Source organism: Oncorhynchus keta, chromosome 1 (assembly GCF_023373465.1).
Source record: "Oncorhynchus keta strain PuntledgeMale-10-30-2019 chromosome 1, Oket_V2, whole genome shotgun sequence".
NCBI lineage: Eukaryota > Metazoa > Chordata > Actinopteri > Salmoniformes > Salmonidae > Oncorhynchus > Oncorhynchus keta.
The window spans coordinates 68254767-68282322 of NC_068421.1; the positions used below are offsets into that span (position 1 = coordinate 68254767).

General features: G+C 45.3%; 1 protein-coding gene across 1 annotated transcript; it reads left to right on the forward strand.

Annotated features, from left to right (window-relative positions):
• LOC118369585 (leucine-rich repeat-containing protein 52-like) lies at positions 1 to 27352 on the forward strand. Its single transcript, XM_035754497.2, has 3 exons — positions 1 to 132; positions 375 to 1367; positions 27024 to 27352. The coding sequence occupies exons 2-3, from the start codon at positions 719 to 721 to the stop codon at positions 27350 to 27352; spliced, it is 978 nt and encodes a 325-aa protein (XP_035610390.1). The 5' UTR covers positions 1 to 132; positions 375 to 718.
• The last annotated feature ends 204 nt before the right edge of the window (positions 27353 to 27556 follow it).

The window sequence follows — 27556 nt, forward strand, 5'->3', positions numbered from 1 at the left end:
AGCGAACGAGAGAGAGCAGAGCAGCGAACACACACATGCAGCCAGACCAGCGGAGCAGGCAAATGAGGTATGGACGCACTTCCATTCGCGCTCCGGAATAACGGATTAGCAAGTGACATCGCAGAACAGACGGTGATTATTGAACTATTACAAATCCATTAAAACAGGCAGTATTACACACCACACTCTTTAGTAGGAAGCGCAGGAATCACTTCCTGGAATTTCACCATCCAGCAGTTTGGAAACTATAAACGAACAATGCATTCTGCCGCAGACAACTAACTTAAAATAAATACATACCGAGGCAATAACAGACAAGAGTGACAGACTCTCTTTTATCAAATATTTCTCTTCTCTCTCTACTCTCCTTTCAGGAGAACCTGGTAAGCCTCAGCGATTCTCACCACCCGACCAGCGCGTCCGTCAGTAGGGTCACCTTCGTAATTAACACGTGCGTCTTGTGGACGTGCGTGTGAGTGAGCTAGAGACCGTTATCCATTTGGAGCGAGAGGGGAAGAAAGAGAGTCTGGATATAACCACTATCCAATCCTCCAGACAGCAGCAGAAACCGCAACCGGACTCGGTCCTCCAGAGTAGCCGTCTAGCCGCACCCCCAGTCCCGCAGCCCCATGCAGGATGCCCGGAGGGGAGCGCTGGTCCTGGGGTGTCCTCCTGGTCCTACTCAGCCCGAGTTCATGACGCCCTGGGCTGCTTCATCATGCGTCTCCTACCCGCTCCAAGCGCTCACTCTCTCCGGCTACTCTTTCTCTTTATCTTCGTGATGGGGGTGGCCCCTTCCCCTGCTCTTACAGCAGGCTGCCCTGACAGGTGTGTGTGTGACGACCAGCTGGTGGTCCAGTGTGCCGGGCAGGAGCTCACCCTCTTCCCCAATGACCTCCCTCTAGCTACCCGCCAACTCATCATCTCCAACAACCGCATCGGAGAACTTCCAGCATTGCAACTCAACTACCTGTCTGATCTAGTATACCTGGACGTCAGCAACAACACCCTGATGGAGATCTCAGAGTCCACCTTCGGGAATCTCCGGAAGCTGGCCTACCTTGACCTGTCCTTCAATACACTGACCCAGATCGAGGACCGGACGTTTGGACCGTTGTCTAGCCTTGTGATGCTACGGCTAACAGACAACCCGGGGCTAAGTGAGATCCACCCGGATGCGTTCTCAGAGAACATGGCTCTGCAGGTGCTGGATGTGAGCAGGAATAACCTGACGACGCTGAACATCAGCTCTCTGATTGCCCTGCCCTCTCTGCGCTCCATGGGGCTCAGTGGAAACCCCTGGAGGTGTGACTGCGAGACGGAGGACCTCTGCCTCTGGGTCCAAATAGAAGGGTTCAAGTTCCAAGGTGAGATTTGGGATGGAGAGGTCAGGGGGGCTTTGTGTGTGTGTGAGCATGTGAACCACTGTACAGAAAGCAGGATTCAAGTTTGGGGATTTAAGTGGTTCTGTTTGTTTATAGAATATGGGTGACCAGTGCCAGTGTCTTGCTCATGTGCTCCTATAAATGTCACTTTATTTGCCTACTGTCTTTAATTCAGCTGCAATAAATGTCTAGCTTGACAGATGTTCAGAGAAAGTGCAGTCCTAACACTCAGGTGGTGTAGATGGATAGTTATTAGACCTATAGCTTAGACTGTTGACCTGCACTGTGTGTTTTGTTGTACCATTCTGGCGAGTAAACAGGCAGTTGTCCTCTGCTGGGACGTAGAGCCAGAGATGCTCCAAGGTCTTATCACTGCTTATCGTCACATCAACTCATTTAGCTAATTTGATGGTGGGCGCTCAGTCAATAGTCCCTGACTGACAGCCCACTCAGGGACGCCAGCACTGTTTTCACAACACACACACACAGAGTCAGAGCTAGAGCCTGAGCCAATGTGAGTAACATCACAGGAGCACAGGGATTGGATTGGAAGTCTCAATGATCAGAGGACTTCAACACCCCATACACAGACTCTCACTCGATCACTCTCCCACTTTACTCTGTCACTCCCTCCCTCTCTCTCTCCTCTCTCCCTCCTCTCTTTCCTCTCTCTCTCTCTCCCTCCCTCTCTCACTCCCTCTCCCACTTTACTCTGTCACTCCCTCCCTCTCTCTCTCCTCTCTCCCTCCTCTCTTTCCTCTCTCCCTCCCTCTCTCGCACCCTCACTCTCCTCTCTCTATTTCTTACACCCTCTCCTCTCTCCCTCTCCTCCCCAGTCTTTCCCTCGCTCCCTCGCACCTGTCCTTCACATCACACCAATGACTCTCCCAAAACTCTGCAGATATGCAGACGTTTTCATCCTCAATGTCTATTGAATTTCCACACTATCTTTGCCAAGAGAGCAGGACTGAGAGGGGGCCTACAACGACATCATCGCTTCTCCTGTCAGTTAGCCTCCTCTCAGAATAGGATCCTACTGATTTAGGTCTACTAAAGAGAATAGAACATGTATAATAGCCCTACTCACTGGAGGATAGTAGTCTAATTACTGGCACACAGATCAGTGGAGCATCCCACCATTCATTTACTATGTGAGAATGTAGCCTTCATGAAGAGCGTTGAGCATTTTGGTACAGGGGCTTGTCGGTGTTCCAGGTTCAAGCCTGAGAGGCCAGGGTAGAGGTACTGACTAAGTCCACTATCAGTGTCAGCGCAACTCTCTATCTGTATCTGTGCCATTGATTCTCTCCCCCACATCTCTCATCACTCCTCCTCTCTCGTCGTTCTTCTTTGACCATTCACCCTCCACGCAGCTGCATCAGGTCCTGGTTACAGGGAGTTACTGGTACTTTGAACTTGACCAGACACCATGCAGAGAAAGAAGGGATGAGATATTGTTTTTATGTACAGTAATGTTGAGATGAAGCATCTCTCCCTTCTCTCTCTCCCGTAGTATGGGATTACATGGATGTCTATTGATATTGCAGCCATATCCATGTACACTAACCAGAGTGACAGTCGGAGGAGAGGGAATGGGGTCAGGAGCGGTTGGTGTATGCGACTGTGTGTCTTCGTTGTTTAAGATGTTTCATGTTATGACTGCAGGGCTGAGAGTGTAATGTAAAGAGATTCTCGGTGTCTTTAGCTCGTCCTGTGAGTGTGTGTGCGTGCGTGCATCCGTGCATGCGTGTGTGTTCCACCTGGGCTCCCCATCTTCTAGCACGATTAATCAAAGCCCATTCAGAATTTGTCCCTTCCCCTCTCCTCCCTTATCTCACTACTGTATGCTATGAAAGGGATTCATCACGCTAGCATAGCAGATGTGAAGTAGCTAGCCAATTATACAGTGACGTCACCTTCCCTGAGAAGCCTCGGCCAACCAAGAACATGTTTAGCAAGCTGCTTGGGGTGTATGTTGTGTTTTTGTGAACGAGGGTTCACGTTGCGGATTGGCCGTACAGGGATAGACTCGTGTTACACTTGCTGAAAGGAGAAGGCTCCCCAACAAACTTTATTTAGTGTGTGTGAGCGTGCATGCGTGCATGTGCTCGCATGTCTGTTCTTTGGTGGAAAAAGTACCCAATTGTCATACTTGAGTAAAAGTAAAGATACCTTAATTAATATAAAATTACTCAAGTTAAAGTGAGTCACCCAGAAAAAAAACTACTTGAGTAAAATTCTAAAAGTATTTGGTTTTAAATATACTTAAGTATAGAAAGTAAATGTAACTACAAAAATATACTTTAGTATCAAAAGTAAAAGTATAAATAATTTCATATTCCTTATAATAAGCAAATCAGACAGCTCAATTTGGCTCAAATGTGAAAAGTACATTATTTTCTTTAGGAATGTAGTGAAGTAAAAGTAGTCAACAATATAAATAGTAAAGTAAAGTACAGATCCCCCCCAAAAATGACTTAAGCAGTACTTACCCCACTGCGTGTGTGTAAAGAATGTGTCACTTGTGTCCGTGTTAACATGTATTGACACAACCAGCCAACAAAGTCACAGAGTGCCGATGGGGATTGAGAGAGACCGTAAATCCATTCATTATGATCAGCAGTCAATGATACCTTGAACAACTACATACATTATTAACCAGATGGAACAATCTTTGGATTCCCTGCATTGTTCAATATTTTATTTCTTTAGAGTCTAAGACGTTGGTTGCTAAGCTGACGTGGAATTGTTTAAGATGGTCATACTATGGATAATTTAGCTAATTGGTTTCGAATTTTAGGACCCTTTTAGGTATAAAAAAAATATATAGATTTTTGTCTTTACTGCTAAAGCCCATAGAAACACATTGAATAATTGCAGGTAGCCTGGCGGGTAGGAGCGTTGGGCCAGTAACTGAAAGGTTGCTAGATCGAATCCCCGAGCTGACAAGGTAAAATCTGTCGTACTGCCCCTGAGCAAGGCAGATAACCCACTGTTCCCCGGGCGCCGAAGACGTGGATGACGATTAAGGCAGCCCTTCGCACCGCTCTGATTCAGAGGGGTTGTTTTAAATACGGAAGACACATTTGTGTTGAATGCATTCAGTTGTACAACTGACTAGATATCCCCTTTCCCCTAACACATTCATTAATGGCAAAAGGGACAGTTAAAAAATAAAGTTTTTAAGTGTCTGTCCTAAATCTTGGAGATATGAAACAACTCAGGAAATATATATACACTACCATTACATTTTTTGGGGTTACTTAGAAATGTCCTTGTTTTTGAAAGAAAAGTTTTTTTTCCTCCATTAAAATAACATCAAATTGATCAGAAATACAGTGTCGATAGTGTAGACATTGTTAATGTTGTAAATTACTATTGTAGCTGGAAACGGCAGATTTTTAATGGAATCTCTACATAGGCTGACAGAGGCCCATTATCAGCAACCATCACTCCTGTGTTCTAACATCAACAGTGAAGAGGCGACTCCGGGATGCTGGCCCTCCAGGCAGAGTTCCTCTGTCCAGTGTCTGTGTTCTTTTTCCCATCTTAATCTTTTCTTTTTATTGGCCAGTCTGAGATATGTCTTTTTCTTTGCAACTCTGTCTAGAAGGCCAGCATCCCGGAGTCACCTCTTCACTGTTGACATTGAGACTGGTGTTTTGCGGGTACTATTTAATGAAGCTGCCAGTTGAGGACTTGTGAGGCTTCTGTTTCTCAAACTAGATACTCTAATGTACTTGTCCTCTTGCTCAGTTGTGCACCGGGGCCTCCCACTCCTCTTTCTTTCTATGTGAATGGAGTAGTGCACAGCATTGTATGAGATCTTCAGTTTCTTGGCAGTTTCTCGCATGGAATAGCCTTCCTTTCTCAGAACAAGAATAGACTGATGAGTTTCAGAATAAAGTTTTTTGTTTCAGGCCATTTTGAGCCCGTAATCGAACCCACAAATGCTGATGCTCCAGATACTCAACTAGTCTAAAGAAGGCTAGTTTTATTTCTTCTTTAATCAGGACAACAGTTTTCAGCTGTGCTAACATAATTGCAAAAGTGTTTTCTAATGATCAATTAGCCTTTTAGCTAATTAGCTAATACAACGTGCCATTGGAACACAAGAGTGATGGTTGCTGATAATGGGCCTCTGTACCCCTATGTAGATATTACATTAAAATCAGCTACAATAGTAATTTACAACATTAACAATGTCTACACTGTATTTCTGATCAATTTTATGATATTTTATTGAACAAAAAAATAGATTTTCTTTCAAAAACAAGGACATTTCTAAGTGACCCCAAACTTTCGAACGGTATTGTACATATGACATTTTCGCACACTCTTGGCATTCTCTCAACCAGCTTCACCTAGAATGCATTTCCAACAGTCTTGAAGGAGTTCCCACATATGCTGAGCACTTGTTGCCTGCTTTTCCTTCACTCTGCGTTCCAACGCATCCCAAACTATCTCAATTGGGTTGAGGTCGGGTGATTGTGGAGGCCAGGTCATCTGATGCAGCACTCCATCACTCTCCTTCTTGGTCAAATATCCCTTACACAGCCTGGAGGTGTGTTGGATCATTGTTCTGTTGGAAAAACAAATGATAGTCCCACTAAGCCCAAACCAGATGGGATGGTGTATCACTGCAGAATGCTGTGGTAGCCATGCTGGTTAAGTGTGCCTTGAATTCTAAATAAATCACAGACAGTGTCACCAGCAAAGCACACCCACACCATCACACCACCTCCTCCATGCTTCACGGTGGGAACCACAAAGTCCTGATTCATGCAGTCCCCTCTGAACAGTTGATGCTGAGATTTGTCTGTTACTTGAACTCTGTGAAGCATTTATTTCGCTGCAATTTCTGAGGCTGGTAACTCTAATGAACTTATCCTCTGCAGCAGAGGTAACTCTGGGTCTTCCTTTCCGGCGGTGGTCCTCATGAGCGCCAGTTTCATCATAGCGCTTGATGGTTTTTGTAACTGCACTTGAAGACACTTTCAAAGTTTATCAAATGTTCCGTATTGACTGACCTTCATGACTTAAAGTAATGATAGACTGTCGCTTGTCTTTGCTTATTTGAGCTGTTCTTGCCATAATATGGACTTGGTCTTTTACCAAATAGGGCTATATTCTGTATACCACCCCTACCTTGTCACAACACAACTGATTGGCTCAAACGCATTAAGAAGGAAAGCAATTCCACAAATGAACTTCTAACAAGGCACACAGTTAATTGAAATGCATTCCAGGTGACTACCTCATGAAGCTGGTTGAGAGAATGCCAATAGTTTGCAAAGCCGTCAGCAAGGCACAGGGTGGCTACTTTGAAGAATCTCAGATATAAATATATTTTGATTTGTTTAACACTTTTTTGGTTACTACATGATTCCATATGTGTTATTTCATAGTTTTGAGGTCTTCACTGTTATTCTACAATATAGAAAATATGTCAAATAAAGAAAAACCCTTGAATGAGTAGGCATGTCTGTAACGGCAGATCTGCTCTTCGTTTTTTACTTTTGACTGTGTATATATTTATTGTTACACATATTTAACCCCTTTTTTTGGGGTAGGCACAAACTATCTTAATACTTAATAGTTCCATTTGTTTTTTTTAACCGATACTGGTTACTTTCAGACGAGTCTCGTGACACTTGTGGGGGTCGTAGAGCAAAACGGAGAACACAGTGTCTCCCCTTTACATACAGTGGTCATAATAGTTGTAGGTCAAACCGTTCAGACGTTTTTGTGAGAAGACCGATTTTGGGGGGTGTCTCATGGTCTCACAAACACATCTCTCGCTGAAACTGACAGATTTTTATCATGATTTTCTTCAAGAATGATGCACCGGTGCTATGTGTGTTGAATATGGCATTATTGTGTGTGTTTGCTCTAACATTCTAAAAGCAGGGCAGGGTCGAAGGTTAACTGTGTAACACAAGTGTATAACACAGGGGCATGGGTTTGTGTGAGAGAGAGTGAGAGAGATGACCAATGAAATAGAAAATGCTAGACAGATATAGAGATGAGACAGAAACTGAAAACAGATCGAGAGAACAAACAGGGGGAGGAGAGTAAGAGAGCTGTTGCTATCTGACCTTCACTTTCTCATTATTCTTCAACGGAGGAAGGAGGGATCACCGTGAAAGGGTGGCGGGAAGGATGAGGCATTGAAATGAAGGTGATCTGATTAATACCATAGTGGAGAGTAGAGAGTGTGACGGTGCGCTTGTGTCGGCGTGTGTGTGTGTGCGTGCATGCGTGCGTTAAGGAATTATTCAGCCTAGTTGATGTGATGAAGAAAGGTCAACTATTCTTAGTCAACCTCTCTCTCTCTGCCAGATATAGCTGTCTTTCTTCATACATCTAAAGAGATTATGATTTTTCTTTTTTCACCAAACAATAGAAGTTCTTGAAGTGGAATGAAAAAGTGGCCGGTACTCATTTAAATAATATTTTAATCATGTTTTACAGCCGGTATTCTATAAGAGTTGCTACTGGTGAGCACCAGTCTGATTCAACAACTGGGGTTGACAGAAATGTTGTTTTTAGCCATTTTGCTAAAAGAAGAGCTGTCTTCTTACTTCAGTTCAGCTACATGACATTTGTTTGGAGGGCAAAAGGGCCTTTTCTCAGAATAAGCAATCAAGAGCATAACCACATCAGTGGCTCTCTCACACACATGCAGTAGTACACAAACACACACAAACAAGCATTCATGCACGAGCACACAGTACAGCTACTCACACACATCCATCCATAATTCTAAGAAATTTGTTCTGCATTGATGAGGTTGGGAGGAAAGATTAGAAACAGAAAGATAAAAGTAGAATCCTCCTCCTCCATAGGATTACCATATGTACACACACACACACACATGACACACACACACACACACACACACACACACACACACACACACACACACACACACACACACACACACACACACACACACACACACACACACACACACACACACACACACACACACACACACACACACACACACACACACATGGCACACACACACACACACACAGTCATAATTGGGGTGTTATAAATAGCTGTGTTTACAGTCGGAGCAGGAGTCTGCCTTCCAGGTTAATACGTCACAACCCATATCAGCTCTCTCTCTCTGTGTGTGTGTGTGTGTGTGTGTGTGTGTGTGTGTGTGTGTGTGTGTGTGTGTGTGTGTGTGTGTGTGTGTGTGGTACTTGAGAATGTTATGAAGTGGTGGGACTTACTCTGTTATCTGACTTCATTGCTGCTTTCTCTGATATGGGACAGATGAGGGAGAGAGTGTCAGTGATTATGTTTCAGGAACGTCATTTTTCCAGCACTCCAGTGAAATGTAAATGGTCTTGTATTTAGCTCTGCTGTGTGTAATAATTTGTCTGGAATGCAGCTGGTGATTTGGCACAGTGCAGCCCAGCTCTGCTATCACACAGCAGCTCTAGGTGTTCAAGCCAATGTGTGCGTACTGTGTGTGTGCCCACAAACATGATTTATGCTTGTATGTTAGTGTTTGTGTGTGTGTTACTAGCTTGCTTGCTTATTTGTATGATGAGTGTGTCTGTCCACACATAGAGGCTCTTTGGTTTTACTGCTCAGTGAGTGTCCGTTCGATTGGTCTAGTCCAACCGAACCGCTACGACTGGCACTGCTCACTCTGTCAAGGTCACACACACAGTAATGGAAGGAGATCATGGTTAACCATCTAAAACTGCTAAAACGTGTGTGTGAGTGTGATCCTGAGTCATAGCTGCTTCAGTGTAGACTCAGCAGTATTGACATTACTCTACTCTGCAGCATACACACCCATTTAGCTTTTAGCATACTGTAGTCAGATGTCCCAGGTTCCAAACCGGCCGTCAGAACTGGAAAAAGGTGGCACACTGACATTCAATTGTATTTCATAAAAGGTGCTGGTACTAAAGCAGTAGGCTATTCAAGGTTATTGTTCTCAACAGCAATCAGCACCAACCCACTCTAACATTTATGGTCAGACAGTCCAGTGATGACAGTACTTAGACCTCAACAGAACCAATTACCCTTCTAACTCACCAGTAGACCACGATATGCTGGTTGTGACTTTAACTTTTGTTAATTAACTTGGGGTCAGATTTCAGGTTGGGGGTCAGAGGTCAGGGATCAAGGTAATCTGCAACAGTATGAGAGGTGATCAGTCTTGTTATTTTCCTATTATGTATTGAGCCAAGCATTATTGAGCCTGTAGTATTAGTATGGGACTTCAGCTTGTAGGTTTATTCAGGGTCATGTTATGTAACCTTATGCATCTCTCCCTATTAGTCCAGTTAGTCCTGCTGCTGCTGCTGCTGCTCTGTACTGTGGAGCCAGGAGTTAATTTAACAAGCATGTTAATGACTACTTTACCCTAGATTAGGGAGGGAGGGAGGGGGGGGTGGCGGGGGAGAGAGAGCATGCATGCGGGTGTGTGCATCACTGCTTTTGGATAATAACCTTGTTTGCTATGTTTTGAAGATTAATTATTGCTCCAAAATTCAAACAATATGACCTCATTACCAGTTCAACACAGACTGTCTGTTGCACTGAACACGAGCCACTCTCAGATGGAGGTCAGCAGCAAGGTATCAACCCAGGGAAATAGAAAACAAAGATCAGAACTGCTCTTATTTCTCCTACTATTTACTGACCTGCTCCCTGGACACACACATATGCAAACACACGCTTGCACGCACATATTCACGCACGCACGCACGCACGCACGCACGCACGCACGCACGCACGCACGCACGCACGCACGCACACACACACACACACACACACACACACACACACACACACACACACACACACACACACACACACACACACACACACACACACACACACACACACACACACACAGCCCTGGGACCAAATCAGATCCTCAAAAGTTTCTACAGCTGCACCATTGAGAGCATCCTGATGTTGCATCACTGCCTGTAATGGCAACTGCTCGGCATCCGACCGCAAGACACTACAGAGGGTAGTGTGTATGGCCCAGTACATCACTGGGACCAAGCTTCCTGCTATCCAGGACCTCTATTCCAGACGGTGTCAGAGGAAGGCCCTAACTGGTGTCAAAGACTCCAGCCACCCTAGTCATAGACTGTTCTCTCTGCTACCGCACTGCAAGCGGTACCAGAGCACCAAGTCTGGGACCAAAAGGCTTCTTAACAGCTTCTACCCCCAAGCCATAAGACTCCTGAACATCTAATCAAATGGCTACCCAGACTATTTGCATTTGCCCCCCTCTTTTATTCTGTTGCTACTCTGTTATTATCTATGCATAAGTCACTTTAATAACTCTACCCACATGTACATATTACCTCAATTACCTCGACAAACCGGTGCCCCCGCGCATTGACTCTGTACCGGTTCCCCCAGTATATAGCCTCGCTATTGTTATTTTATTGCTGCTCTTTAATTATTTGTTACTTCATGTCTTATTTTTTTGTGTATTTTTCTTAACTGCATTGGTGGTTAAGGGCTTGTGAGTAAGCATTTCACTAAGGTTATAGTCGGCGCATTTGACAAATAAAATTTGATTTGACTGGTTATTTGAAAGTGGTACACTTCACAGTGCCAGTATAGCATGACAGTGACTGTTCAGGGGTTAATAGTAATAATAGCCATTCCAGCAAACATTCCAAGAACATTAGCTACAATTCCCATTAAGTTCTAGATAGATAAAACCCTAACATTAGAATGATAACATCCCATCCAATCTTTTTTATGTTTTAAATGAAATATCCTCGGAATGTTATCCTAACAGTCACAAAAATGTTGTCCATAACTGTAACATCCAGCGCAGAACATTCTGTCACGATCATTTGTAGAGAAGGACCAAGGCGCAGCGTGATTACAGTTCCACATAATTTTTTTAAGTGAAACTAAGAAACAAAACAAGAAACAAACAACGAACCGTTACTACAGAGATGCTACATACACTAACTCAAAATAATATCCCACAACCCACAGGTGGAAAAAAGGCTACCAAAATATGATCCCCAATTAAGAGACAACAATTACCAGCTGCCTCTAATTGGGAATCATACAAAATCACTAACACAGAAAAACAAAACTAGAACCCCACATAGAAATAATAAACTAGACTAACCCCCCAGTCACGCCCTGACCTACTCCACCATAGAAAATAAGGAATGTCTATGGTCAGGACGTGACAGTACCCCCCCAAGGTGAAACCAAAGGGGAGTGTCGGTGCAGGACGAAGAACCCTCTCATCCCGCGGACCCGCCAGCATCGGGGGCGGCTCTGGTGCGGGCCGAAGAACCCGCTCATCCTGCGGATCCAGCCATGGACCCAGGCTGAACACTGTGCCTGGAATGGACCTAGATGCCGAGGAAGGCTCCTGCCATGGAGCAGGACTGGACACCGGCCCTGGCCTGGACATCGGCGCAGAGGAAGGCTCCTGCCATGGAGCTGGACTGGACGCCGTGTTTGGACTGGACATCGGCGCAGAGGAAGGCTCCTGCCATGGAGCGGGACTGGACACCGGCCCTGGCCTGGACATCGGCGCAGAGGAAGGCTCCTGCCATGGAGCTGGACTGGACGCCGTGTTTGGACTGGACATCGGCGCAGAGGAAGGCTCCTGCCATGGAGCTGGACTGGACACCGTGTTTGGACTGGACATCGGCGCAGAGGAAGGCTCCTGCCATGGAGCTGGACTGGACAACGTGTTTGGACTGGACATCGGCGCAGAGGAAGGCTCTTGCCCCGGAGCTGGACTGGACACCGTGTTTGGACTGGACACCGGCGCAGAGGAAGGCTCCTGCCCCGGAGCTGGACTGGACGCCATGCTCGGGCAGTGCATTGGCGCAGAGCAGAGCTCCTGCCATCCCTCGTTGAGGGATGTTCCAGACTGTTGACCGTCGCTGGAGGTTCCGGATCTTGGACCGTCTCGTGAGGTTCCGGACCGGGAAACGTTGTTGGAGGTTCCAGATGCCAGAAGCTCCGGACTGGGAACCGTCGCCGGAAGTTCTGGACTGGGAACTGTCGCCGGAAGCTCTGGACTGAGAACCGTCACCGGAAGCTCTGGACTGGAAACCATCACCGGAATCTCTGGACTGGGAACCGTCCCCGGAAGCTCTGGACTGGGAACCGTCGCTGGAAGCTCTGGACTGGAGATTGTCGCAGGAAGCCTGCGGGGAGGAGGCACAGGACGTACCTGACTGGGAAGGTGCACTTGAGGGAGAGTGCAAGGAGCAGGCACAGGACGTACCGGACTGGGGACACGCTCTTCAGGGAGAGTGCGAGGAGCAGGCACAGGACGTACCGGACTGGGGACACTCACTTCAGGGAGAGTGCGAGGAAGAGGCACAGGATGTACTGGGCTTAGGAGCCGCACTGTAGACCTGGTGCTTAGAGCTGGCACAGATGGTGCCGGAAAAATGACACTTTGGGGTGGGGCACATGGGGTGCTCGCACGGTGAGTGCCGGGAGCTGGCGCAGGACTTACTGGGCTGTGGAGGCACACTGGAGACCTGGTGCGTAGAACCGGCACAAATTGTACTGGAACGATGACACACTCCGCACGGTGAGTGCGGGAAGCTAGCACAGGACGTACTGGGCTGTGGAGACGCACTGGAGACCTGGTGCGTAGAACCGGCACAAATTGTACTGGAACGATGACACACTTCGCATGGTGAATGTGGGGAGCTGGCGCAGAACGTACTGGGCTGTGGAGGCGCACTGGAGACCTGGTGCGTAGGGCTGGCACAAATGGTACCGGAACGGTGACACACACTTCAGGGTGTGTACGTGGAGGAAACACAGGACGTACCGGACTGGGGAGGCGCACTGGAGGCCAGATGCGTGAAACCGGTGCAGATGACACCGGACTGGTGTCACGCTCCTCAGCACGCCCGCTCTGCAGCGCTCTCATCGCCACCACCTCTCTCCGCAATCTTTCGTTGAGTTCCTCCTTCGACTCCCTGACGGTCTCTGGCTCCGCCGACCACCCCATGTTCCCCCCCCAAAAGAATTTGGGCTGTCTTTTGGGCTTATTCTGTGGCCGTGAACCCCGGCGTCGTCGCTGTCCTCTCTTCTCTCCCTGCGTCTGCTTCCACGGAAGGCTTTCGTCTCCAGCCATAATTTCCCCCCAAGTCCAGGATGTCTTCTCCTTCTTTAATGTATGTAACTACATGTAATCTACATAATCCCCAAAAGTAATTATTTATCATGAGAGGGTCATAAACAATAACTAGTAATGCAAAAAAAAAAATTGCTGAGGTGTAGTCACTTTTGAGGACACAAAGTACCCAGGAGAAATATGTTTTATGATGTATTTCCTAGTCAACAAAACTGTATGAAATTACTTAAATGCTTTCTAAATATTGTATATTAAAGTTATTCAAATTATAAAATGATTAACTATAAGATTTCACCTTCCTTATAAACTTTTTCAGGACCCTGTCTTTCAAAAATAATTTGTAAAAATCCAAACATCTTCACAGATCTTCATTGTAAAGGGTTTAAACACTGTTTCCCATGCTTGTTCCATGAACCATAAACAATTCATGAACATGCATCTGTGGAACAGTCGTTAAGACACTCACAGTTTACAGACGGTAGGCAATTAAGGTCACAGTTATGAAAACATAGGACACTAAAAAGAGGCCTTTCTACTGACTCTGAAAAACACCAAAAGAAAGATGCCCAGGGTCCCTGCTCATCTGCATGAACGTGCCTTAGACATGCTGCAAGGAGGCATGAGGACTGCAGATGTGGCCAGGGCAATAAATTGCAATGTCCGTACTGTGAGATGCCTAAGACAGCGCCACAGGGATACAGGACGGACAGCTGATCGTCCTCGCAGTGGCAGACCACATGTAACAACACCTGCACAGGATCGGTACATCCCAACATGACATTTGCGGGACAGGTACAGGATGGCAACAACAACTGCCTTAGTTAAACTATGAACGCACAATCCCTCCGTCAGTGCTCAGACTGTCCGCAATGGGCTGAGAGAGGCTGGACTGAGGGCTTGTAGGCCTGTTGTAAGGCAGGTCCTCACCACATCACCGGCAACAGCGTCACCTATGGGCACAAACCCACCATCGCTGGACCAGACAGGACTGGCAAAAAGTGCTCTTCACTGACGAGTTGCGGTTTTGTCTCCCCTGGGTGATGGTCGGATTTGCGTTTATCGTCGAACGAATGAGCGTTACACCGAGGTCTGTACTCTGGAGAAGGATCTAGGTGGAGAGTCCTCCCTCAGGTGGTACCCTTCCTGCATGCTCATCCTGACATGACCCTCCAGCATGACAATGCAACCAGGTATACTGCTCATTCTGTGCATGATTTCCTGCAAGACAGAAATGTCAGTGTTCTGCCATGGCCAGCGAAGAGCCCAGATCTCAATCCCATTGAGCACGTTTGGGACCTTTTGGATCGGAGGGTGAGGCCTAGGGCCATTCCCCACCAGAAATGTCCGGGAACTTGCAGGTGCCTTGGTGGAAGAGTGGGGTAACATCTCACAGCAAATCTGGTGCAGTCCATGAGGAGGAGATGCACTGCAGTACTTAATGCAGCTGGTGGCCACACCAGACGCTGACTGTTACTTTTGATTTTGACCCCCCTTTGTTCAGGGACACATTATTCCATTTCTGTTAGTCATATGTCTGTAGAACTTGTTCAGTTTCTAGAAACATGGACTGACTGAGCAGAGATTACGATCTGGCAGTGTGGAAGTGGCAGGACTGAGTATTTGTATTGATCTTGATTATGGAACAGGTTGCAGCTGGATGGGATCTGCTCTGACTACAGCACACCTGTCTCCGCCCACAAAATCACACACACAGAGAGGGAGAGAGCACTGGGGGAGTGGCGGCAGGTCAAGGAGACACCAGATGAGCACTAGAGGGCGTGGCAGGAGCAGATGTGACAGTTGTTTTGTTTAAAATCTATAAATGATTTAACATGAATGTCTATAAATTGATCTCTGAATGTGCTACCGTGATGACACCACTCTCTCCTGCTGCGCTACAATGTAAGGATTGCAGGCATGTGTTTTGTCAGTGGCCATGAGGTAGGGTTCAGCCAGGAGTTGGACAGTTGGAAGAACAAATGAAATGGTCGGAGGGACATCCCAGCTTCAGGTAGTTTCAGATTTCACAACCTACATCACACAGGCTCAGCAAATATACTACTGTGTCAATGGGAACCAGGGCTATCGCTTAATGCAAGCCATTTCAATCTGAGGTGTCAATTTATAAGCGAAAATGTCGGCCGGAACCAGTACCAGAACCACGCAGGTCCACTAAACAGGGGAATTTAAACAATGTTTCTGCCTCCCAAGTGACGCAGTGGTCTAAGGCACTGCAGTGCTTGGGGCATCACTACAGATCCGGGTTTGATCCCGGGCTGTGTCGCAGCCAGCCGTGACCGAGCAACTCACAATTGGCCCAGCACTGTCCGAGTTATGGGTGAGTTTGGATATCACTAAACTGGGGGAAAAAAGGCCTAAACATTTTTTAAATAAAAAATATATATACACTACCAGTCAAAAGTTTGCGCTGAATACAACAGGTGAAGACCAACAATGCAGTTTTGAGAAAATATCTCCAAAAGAGTAAGAGAAGAATAACAAATAATTAAAGAGCAGCAGCAAATAACAATAGCAGGGTACCGGAACGGAGTCAATGTGCGGGGGCATCGGTGTCGAGGTAATATGTACATGTAGGTAGAGTTATTAAAGTGACTATGCATAGATAATCACAGAGAGTAGCAGCAGCGTAGAAGGGGGGGGGGGCAATGCAAATAGTCTGGGTAGCCATTTGATTAGCTGTTCAGGAGTCTTATGGCTTGGGGGTAGAAGCTGTTAAGAAGCCTCTTGGACCAAGACTTGGTGCTCCGGTACCGCTTGCCATGCGGTAGCAGAGAGAACAGTCTATGACTAGGGTGGCTGGAGGCTTTGACAATTTTAAGGGCCCTCCTCTGACACCGCCTGATATAGAGGTCTTGGATGGCAGGAAGCTTGGCCCCGGTGATGTACTGTGCCGTGCACAGTCGTGGCCAAAAGTTTTGAGAATGACAAATATTAATTTTCACAAAGTGTGCTGCCCCAGTTTGTATGAGGGCAATTTGCATATACTCCAGAATGTTATGAAGAGTGATCAGATGAATTGCAATTAATTGCAAAGTTCCACTGCATTTCAGCTCTGCCACAAAAGGACCATCTGACATCATGTCAGTGATTCTCTCATTAACTCAGGTGTGAGTGTTGATGAGGACAAGGCTGGAGATCACTTTGTCAAGCTGATTGAGTTCAAATAACAGACTGGAAGCTTCAAAAGGTGGGTAGTGCTTGGAATCATTGTTCGTCCTCTGTCATCCATGGTTACCTGCAAGGAAACACGTGCCGTCATCATTGCTTTGCTCAAAAAGGGCTTCACAGGTAAGGATATTGCTGCCAGTAAGATTGTACCTAAATCAACCATTTATCGGATCATCAAGAACTTCAAGGAGAGTGGTTCAATTGTTGTGAAGAATGCTTCAGGGCGTCAAATAAAGTTCAGCAAGCGCCAGGACCGTCTCCTAAATTTGATTCAGCTGCAGGATCAGGGCACCACCAGTACAGAGCTTGCTCAGGAATGGCAGCAGGGTGGTGTGAGTGCATCTGCACGCACAGTGAAGGCGAAGACTTTTGGAGGATGGCCTGGTGTCAAGAAGAGCAGCAAAGAAGCCACTTCTCTCCAGGAACAACATCAGGGACAGACTGATATTCTGCAAAAGGTACAGGGATTGGACTGCTGAGGACTGGGGTAAAGACATTTTCTCTGAATCCCCTTTCCGATTGTTTGGGGCACCTGGGAAAAAGCTTGTCCGGAGAAGACAAGGTGAGCGCTACCATCAGTCCTGTGTCATGCCAACAGTAAAGCATCCTGAGACCATTCATGTGTGGGGTTGCTTCTCAGCCAAGGGAGTGGGCTCACTCACAATTTTGACAAAGAACACAACGATGAATATAGAATGGTACCAACACATTCTCCAAGAGCAACTTCTCCCAAACATCCAGGAACAGTTTGGTGACGTACAATGCCTTTTCCAGCATGATGGATCACCTTGCCATAAGGCAAAAGTGATAACTAAGTGGCTCAAGGACCAAAACATCGATATTTTGGGTCCATGGCCAGGAATCTCCCCAGACCTTAATCCCATTGGGAACTTGTGGTCAATCCTCAAAAGGCGGGTGGACAAACAAACCCCACAAACTCCTAGCATTGATTATGCAAGAATGGGCTGCCATCAGTCAGGATGTGGCCCAGAAGTTAATTGACAGCATGCCAGGGCGGATTGCAGAGGTCTTGAAAAAGAAGGGTCAAATAATGTTGGTCCTGGTCAGTTCCTGCATGGGAGACCAGATGCTGCTCGAAGTGGTGTTGGAGAGCCAGTAGGAGGCACTCTTCCCTTTGGTCTAAAAAAATATCCCAATGCCCCAGGGCAGTAATTGGGGACACTGCCCTGTGTAGGGTGCCGTCTTTCGGATGGGACGTTAAACGGGTGTCTTGACTCTCTGAGGTCATTAAAGATCCCATGGCACTTATCGTAAGAGTAGGGGTGTTAACCCCGGTGTCCTGGCTAAATTCCCAATATGGCCCTCAAACCATCACGGTCACCTAATAATCCCCAGTTTACAATTGGCTCATTCATCCCCCTCCTCTCCCCTGTAACTATTCCCCAGGTCGTTGCTGCAAATGAGAACGTGTTCTCAGTCAACTTACCTGGTAAAATAACAGATAAATAAATCAAATTGAGTCTAGGTAGTGAGGTCTGCACAGCGCATCACCGGGGGAAAACTACCTGCCCTCCAGGACACCTACACCACCCGATATCACAGGAAGGCCATAAAGATCATCAAGGACAACAACCACCAGAGCCACTGCCTGTTCACCCCGCTATCATCCAGAAGGCGAGGCCAGTACAGGTGCATCAAAGCAGGGATCGAGAGACTGAAAAACAGCTTCTATCTCAAGGCCATCAGACTGTTAAACAGCCACCACTAACATTGAGTGGCTGCTGCCAACATATTGACTTAACTCCAGCTCACTTTAATAATGGAAATTGATGTAAAAAATGTATCACTAGCCACTTTAAACAATGCCACTTAATATAATGTTTACATACCCTACATTACTCATCTCATATGTATATGTATATACTGTACTCTATCATCTACTGCATCTTGCCATCTTTATGTAATACATGTATTACTAGCCACTTGAAACTATGCCACTTTTATGTTTACATACCCTACATTACTCATCTCATATGTATATACTGTACTCGATACTGTCTACTGCATCTTGCCTATGCCGTTCTGTACCATCACTCATTCATATATCTTTATGTACATATTCTTTATCCCTTTACACTTGTGTGTATAAGGTAGTAGTTGTGGAATTGTTAGGTTAGATTACTCGTTGGTTATTACTGCATTGTCCGAACTAGAAGCACAAGCATTTCGCTACACTCGCATTAACATCTGCTAACCATGTGTATGTGACAAATAAAATTGGATTTGATTTAATTACCTCATGAAGCTGGTTGAGAGAATGCCAAGAGTGTGCAAAGCTGTCATCAAGGCACTTTTTTGGTTACTACATGATTTCATATGTGTTATTTCATAGTTTTGATGTCTTCACTATTATTCTACAATGTAGAAAATATAAAAAAAATAATGAAAGAAGATGAGAGAGTAGCTGTTCTTAAACTTTTGACTGGTATGGTATATATTTTAAAACAAGATCTACTTTTGGGTGCAAAAAACATTGACCTGATGTTACAAGAACATTCCCATAACACATTTCGTCTGTTCTTCAAAGGCTCCCAGAATGTTTCATTAGGTTGTGGGAACAGTCTGCTGGGAACATTGTGGGGACATCGCATAAGATATGTGTCCAAAACACAAAAACTGTTCAGTTGTGCGGATGATCATACAATGTTAATTTTAGGGTGCAAAAAGCATTCACCGTTGTTATAAGAACGTTCACTGAAGAAATGTTTCAGTTCATAAAAGTTCATAAAACATTTCTTTAGGTTGTGGGAATATTGTTGGGATATGACAGGAGATTGTGCTGACGTTCAGATAATGTTTGTATCAGGGTGCACAAAACATTCCTTCGATGTTGCAAGAATATTGACAGAACTGAGTTCAAATGTTCGCAGAACATTTAATTAGGTTGTGGGTGCATTACAAGAGAGAGGTTCCCAAAACACAAAATATGCTCAGTTGTGTTAACATTAATACAATGCTTAAATTATGTTACATAGGACATTACCTTAATGTTGTAAGAATGTTGACAGAACACCTGGTCTAAGTTCTTTAAAGGTTCCCAGAACATTTCATTAAGTTATGGGAGTTGTCTTGGTTGTTGCAAGAATATTCTTGTGATATTCATAAAGGTTGCACTGAACATTCCCACAATGTTGCCCAATGTTCTGATGACGTTCATAGCATATTTGTTTTATGTTTAACATAAGATTCCATTGATGTTCACGCAATATACATTTTACCTTCTCTCAGAGGTCCTCAGGACATTTAAAGAACATTTCTAAAGTGTTATTGAAGTTTTACCTACTTATACCACAATATTCTCAGCATGCAAATGTTTAGCTCGGTAAAGCAAATTGGAATACACCCCTAATATGCTTCACGGTTGGGATGCTGTTCTTCGGCTTGCAAGCCTCCTCCTTTTTCCTCCAAACATAACAATGGTCAATATGACCAAACAGTTCTATTTTTGTTTCATCAGACCAGAGGACATTTCTCCAAAAAGTACAATCTTTGTGCAGTTGTTAACCGTAGCCTGGCTTTTTTATGGCGGTTTTGGAGCAGTGGCTTCTTCCTTGCTGAGCGGCCTTTCAGGTTATGTCGATATAGGACTCGTTTTACTGTGGAAATAGATACTTTTGTACCTGTTTCCTCCAGCATCTTCACAAGATCATTTGCTGTTGTTCTGGGATTGATTTGCACTTTTTCGCACCAAAGTATGTTCATCTCTAGGAGACAGAACGCGTCTCCTTCCTGAGCGGAATGACGGCTGCGTGGTCCCATGGCGTTTATACTCATGTAATATTGTTTGTACAGATGAACGTGGTACCTTCAGGTGAAATTGCTCCCAAGGATGAACCAGACTTGTGGAGATCTCAAAAAACAAATCTGTGGTCTTGGCTGATTTCTTTAGATTTTCCCATGATGCCAAGCAAAGAGGCACTGAGTTTGAAGGTAGGCCTTGAAATACATCCACAGGTACACCTCCAATTGACTCAAATGATGTCAATTAGCCTATAAGAAGCTTCTAAAGCCATGACATAATTTTCTGGAATTTTCCAAGCTGTTTAAAGGCCCATGTCACGACTCCCACCGAAGTTGGCTCCCCTGCCTGTTTGGGCGGTGCTCGACGGTCATCGTCACCGGCCTACTAGCCGCCACCGATCCCTTTTCATTTTCTGTTTTGTTTTTGTTGCACCTGTCAGAACTGTTTCGGCTATTCTTTTTGTTATTTTGTATTCCGTGTTCAGTCAGAATAAATCATTTGAAAACGTACCACGCTGCACCTTGGTCTTCACCTTCTTCCTCTGAATGCCGTTACAGCCCAGTCATCTTGGTGTATGTCAACTTCTGATCCACTGGAATTGTGATACAGTGAATTATAAGTGAAATAATCTGGCTGTAAACAATTGTTGGAAAAATTACTTGTGTCATGCACAAAGTAGATGTCCTAACCGACTTGCCAAAACTATAGTTTAACAAGAAATTTGTGGAGTGGTTGAAAAACGAGTTTTAATGACTCCAACCCGAGTGTATGTTGTAAGGGATTTCCTCCTCTTCTTCCGAAGAGGAGAGGCGAGAAGGATCGGAGGACCAATATGCAGCGTGGTAAGTGTCCATGGTTCTTTTAATAGGAAATAGTACACATGAACAACTGAATACAAAAACAATAAACGTAACGTGAAAAACCGAAACAGCCCCATCTGGTGCAAACAAACACAGAGACAGGAACAAACCCCCACAAACACACAGTGAAACCCAGGCTACCTAAGTATGATTCTCAATCAGAGACAACTAATGACACCTGCCTCTGATTGAGAACCATACTAGGCCGAAACATAGAAATCCACAAATCATAGAAAAACAAACATAGACTTCCCAACCCCAACTCACGCCCTGACATATGTAAACTTCTGACTTCAACTGTGTGTTGACAACCTGCAGGGCCTGGTTCTCAAGCCAGGTTTGTTATACTCTGCATCACCAGGAAAGCTCTACTATGTTTTCAGTATATAGCCATGGCAGTATGTTCAGTCAGGAATTCATTGTTTCTGTTTTAGCCTTAGACATTACTAAACCAGGGAAATACTGCTAACTGGGTTATTCACTATTCCTTTATGTGCTGCATACTTCTACAAGGTATCCACGACTCTGAGTGCGGATCTAGGGTCACTTTTGATTTTCAGATCATAAAAAATAGAACAGGGGCGTCAAGCGTCTCAAAGTAGGGTTTATATCGGGTGCATAAAAAAGTGGAACAGTCCATTTTTACAAAGTTTTTATTTTGTTTATGTTAGTCTAAATTCTGCATGCTATTTGGTTAACAACATTGGACAAAAATATAAACGCAACACGTAAAATGTTGGTCCCATGTTTCATGAGCTGAAATTAAAGATCCCAGAAATGTTCTTCTCTAAAATACTGTGCACATTTTACATCCCTGTTCGTGAGCATTTCTCCTTTACCAAGATAATCCATCCACCATAAGCTCCAATGTCATTTTAGAAAATTTGTCGGTATGTCCAACCGGCCTCACAACTTCAGACAAAGTGTATGGCATCGTGGGCGAGCCTGAGGCCCAACAGATGCGTAACTGTATTTCCAGTCATGTGAAATCCACAGATTAGGGCCTAATGAATTTATTTTAATTGACTGATTTCCTCATGTGAACTTCAACTCAGTAAAATCGAAGAAATGATTGAATATTGCGTTTATATTTTTGTTCAGTATATTTTACAAACTATTTAGCAGTCTTATTGCTTGGGGGTAGAAGCTGTTCAGGATCCTGTTGGTTCCAGACTTTGTGTATTGGTTCCGCTTGCCGTGCGGTAGCAGGGAGAACAGTCTATGACTTGGGTGGCTGGAGTCTGACCATTTTTAGGGCCTTCCTCTGACACAGCCTGGTATAGAGATCCTTGATGGCAGGGAGCTCCGCCCCAGTGAAGTACTGGGCCGTACACATTACCCTCTGTAGCGCCTTGCAGTTGCCATACCAAGCAGGGATGCAGCCCGTCAAAATGCTCTAAATGGTGCATTTTCTTGCTCTCTTCACAACTGTGTTGGTGTGTGTGTGGACCGTGATAGATCCTTAGGGATGTGGAAACCGAGGAACTTGAAGCCTCAACCCGCTTGACCCTCCGTCATGGGTGAACATGGAGTACATGAGGGACTAAGCACTCACCTCTGAGGGGCCCCCTGAGAATGTTGTGGTAATGTTAGGTCAAACTTAAAGTGCATTTGGAAATTATTCAGACCCAGCACCACTAAACACTTTTTGTCTTATGAGAACATTTGCTGAGACCTAACGAATGTTCTAAAAACTTTCACAGAACGAATTATGGTTTGCTAGATGAGTCATGTTAATAATGATACTACAGGGCTGAGGGGACAGGTGACTCCTCCTGGATTGTACAGATAAAACATGTATGTAGATTGGTGTACAATCCAGTCTGGATGTGAGTTACTAATAAACACTGCTTCTACTTCTACTCAGGGTCAGCCATCCAACCATACTATGGTAATGATGATTAATAGTATAGTCCTGTCACAGCTTTCCAGTAGGGTATGAGTAAATTGAGGCCCTGGAAAGATGACTCTCTCTCTCTCTCTAACCTGTGCTGTGGTTTTCAGTGGTGTGAAGATAGAAGAGGAGTCCGACAGTCACTCTAACTGATGTTGTGTTTTAGCAGTAGTATGGAGTAGCTGAAAGCCTCTTCAGTGTGGGAGCTGTTGTATAAGTCAGTCTCCTCATGGTTGTGTTATAAAGAGAGATACTGACAGTGAAGCACCCACAGTGGTTTGGTTCATTCTCTACGTGGGCAGAGATTGACACAGAGAGAGAGAGAGAGAGAGAGAGAGAGAGAGAGAGAGAGAGAGAGAGAGAGAGAGAGAGAGAGAGAGATGAAGAGAGCCTGACAGAGAACTTTACAGAAAGAGAGAGATGAAGAGACAAAGAAAAACAGAAAGAGAGAGATGAAGAGACAAAGAAAAACAGACAGAGGGAGATGAAGAGACAAAGAAAAACAGACAGAGGGAGATAGCCTGAAACAGACAGTGGGACCATCCATTCTGGGGCGTCTGTTTGTAATGAAGATGAGATGGGCCGGTTGAGTGGTGGCTGTGATGTGATGTGATGTGTGGATGGGGGCGGGGGTAAGGGGGCACAGCAATCCCGTCTCCCCTAGGGCTGAAGCAGGCGTGTGCGTGCATGCAAGAGATGATGGGTTGTCAACGGGACAAGGCCCCTCACAGATTATGACAGAGTGACGCGAGGGACAGCCAATGTGATCTAATACACACTGGAGAGAGCGAGAGAGATGGAGAGAAAGAGGGATAGAGAATGGGAGAGGGGAGGGAGGAGGAGAAAGGGGTTGAGAGGAGCGAGAGGGAGAGAGGAAGATCCATAAAGAGCCGGTGTGAGTGCAGGTTTTTGCTCCAGCCAAAGAAGTAACCCTGCAATGGATGTTACAGTTCCATTATTATGTCAATCATCTGATTGGTTCACAATCAATAACAAGTTGCGGAATGACAAAGGACCAAAACCATACCGTGAGCTTCAACTACTTGCTCCTGGCCAACTGAGCTGAGTTGGTCTACCTCGTATTTGTCTGTGTGCCGGGGCAAGGTAAGGACTAAGCACATCCTGCCTAATCAGAATAAGAACTTGCATAATGTTGCCTAGCTAACTCAACGTCATCATGTGCCAGTCTATTTCTGCCCAGGCAAAGCTTAGGTTACAATCCATGTCTGATCTGCTTTGTCGTATCCTGACCTGCATTAAACTCAGAGCAAGTCCCACACACACACACACACACACACACACACACACACACACACACACACACACACACACACACACACACACACACACACACACACACACACACACACACACACACACACACACACACACACACACCTGTCCAATCAGAGATATTAGACAGCTGTCCTCAGCTACAACCTCATGGCCTTGTTGAATATAGGATGCATTTTGGTTGGATATGAGAGATGTCCTTGATTAACCATTTAAATATATCCAGTTTATATGGAAGAGCTGATTGTGGATTTACACTATAATACATGCTACATGACTACCGAGGGCTACAGATATGACACTGTTAGTGCTGGGGGTCAACTCTACAGTTAGTCACTCTCTCTTCTCCTCTCCCATACTCAGCCAGGTCAAAGGTGATACAAGACAGTATTCAACATCCGTCCATGTCTGAGGACGTTGGGAGATGACATGGAAACTGGCCACTAGGGACAACAGTGAGCGCTATTATCCTCAAGTGGGGGTGGGGGGCATAAGCATCTGCCTCTGATTCCAAAGGTTGTGAGTTTGAATCCAGCAATACAAAGCTGTTTTTTATATTTTTGTTTTTAGCCTATCCCAAACCTTCTGCCCAGACAGAAAGCTGAGGTTACCCTCCATGTCTGATCTGACCTGCTAACCTTAAGAATGTGGAGTTAATGCCTAAACTTAACCTTAAACACGTTGAGATTTGACATTCGGAACAGCTTCTAAATTTGACTTTTGAGAAAAATGGATCAATGTTTAATTCTGACATAAGATTGTGAGAGCTGGTAGCACATACTATCATAGACTAATATTTGTTCATCTCTCTTTCTGTCTCTTTCTCGCTCTCTCTCTCTCCATCATTCACCCCCTCCTTAAGACCTTTGTCGTTATTGGAAGAGGAGTGCAATTTAATTAACATCATTAACAGTATGAATCCATCAGTTCCCCCGTTCACAGCCAGACACACACACACACACACACACACACACACACACACACACACGCAGACATGAACACACGGACACATGCCCTCAGGCACGCATATGTGCACACACACACACACACACACACACACACACACACACACACACACACACACACACACACACACACACACACACACACACACACACACACACACACACACACACACACTTTAATGTCTAGGAAGAAGAAAATAAAAGTTATCTGTCTTCTTTTTTGGAAAGGAAAAGTAAATGCAATTCAACATGAGAAAGGGATAGTGGAGGGAGGAGAGATGGAGGGAGGGAGGGGGGTTGAGAGAGATGAAATTCTTAGGCAGTGCATATCCAGTTCTCTCTGCATATCCAGTCTTCCTCATCTGACATCTTCCCACTCTCTCCCTCCCTTCTCTGGGAGGATCAGCTAATGACAGAGGTGACCCAGTCTGCAGGGTCTCCTCTCTCCTCACACATCACTGTCTGTAATGGTTTGATTTGACAGAGGTGACCCAGTCTGTAGGGTCTCCTCTCTCCTCATACATCATTGTCTGTAATGGTTTGATTTGACAGAGGTGACCCAGTCTGTAGGGTCTCCTCTCTCCTCACATCATTGTCTGTAATGGTTTGATTTGACAGAGGTGACCCAGTCTGTAGGGTCTCCTCTCTCCTCATACATCATTGTCTGTAATGGTTTGATTGACAGATACAGTGGCAATGGCAGCAGCCTCTTAGCCCCTTAAGTTGTGATGAGCAGTAGGATGAAGTCAATTATACACACTGATTTAAGGTCAGAAAAAAAATCGAATGACGAGAGAATAAGAGCGAGAGAGAGAGAGAGAACAAGATAAAGAGCAAGAGAGAACTGGTGTTTAATTTGTCTCTGCTCATTTTCATCTTTTTTTAATTAGAAGCCAGCTGTTAACAGATGCCAAGAGAAGGAAAACAACACTATCTGTCCTTGGAGATGTCTTGTGTCTTGTGTTTCTATGAAGGCTGGTCAAATGTGTGTGTGTGTGTGTGTGTGTGTGTCCTAGATGTGTCCCAGACCTGCATTACCCTGAGGAAATCTATAGTGTCTACAGATCATTTGTCACTAAGGTTATTACAGCTTTGTGTGAGTGAGTGTGCTACATTGTGGTCATTTCTATTATTTCCCCCCCCCCCTCTTTCCCTTCTACGTCCAACAAGCTCTATTATTTCCCCCCTCTCACTTCAGAATTAGACGTGCATCCATGTTACTCAAACTTCAAATGTCGTAGTGGTTAAGTTTATGCATTAACTCTGAATGGTTAAGGTAAGCGTTAAGGTTTGGGATAGGCTTAAAACAGCTTTCTATCCCTGAATTCGACCTTGCAACTTGCATCCTCCATCCCTGTCCACAACGCCCTAGCAAAACCAAAACCTACTTGAAGGTAACAGCGCTCACTATTGGCCAGGGGCACTAGGGAAGGAGGGTTTTTCTTCTGACGAGGGTCAGACAGCTAAATCTCTCTTTTCTCTCCTTCTCTTGAGATGGCTAACTCTTTCTTTCTCGTCTCTCTCCCTCTCTGTAGACGAGGGCCAGACAGTGTGCCAGGGGCCTCCAGAGCTGTCTGGGCAACGGCTGGCTGAAGTGGGCATGCAGCTGAGGGCAGACTGCCACCAGGGCCTGGGCTACTGGGACTACCTGTTCTTCATCGCTATCGGCTTCGTCATCTTCAGCGCCGGCACCGTGTCGGCATGGGTGATGGGTGTCCTCATGGTGCTGTACGAGAGATACAACAAGAGAAAGGGGGAAGACATGGACAGTGATGACGAGGAGGAGAGACATATGGGGGGAGGGATGATGGGGGGAGGGAATCAGGGGAATGGGGATGTGAATAAGCCTTGCATGCAAGTGTGATTGAGTTATGAGGAGGAGGGGGAGAGGAAGAGGGGATGGGATGGGACTCTGAACAGCCGGAAGAGAAGAGGCAAAAAATGCAGAAGAGGAAGAAGAGAGGATACATTAAGAAGAGCTATGGAGTGAGGTGAAAGGACACTGAAGAAAATAAGAGGAATGGAGTAATTTGAATAAAGGACACTGGGACCTTGTACTCTGTAGAAA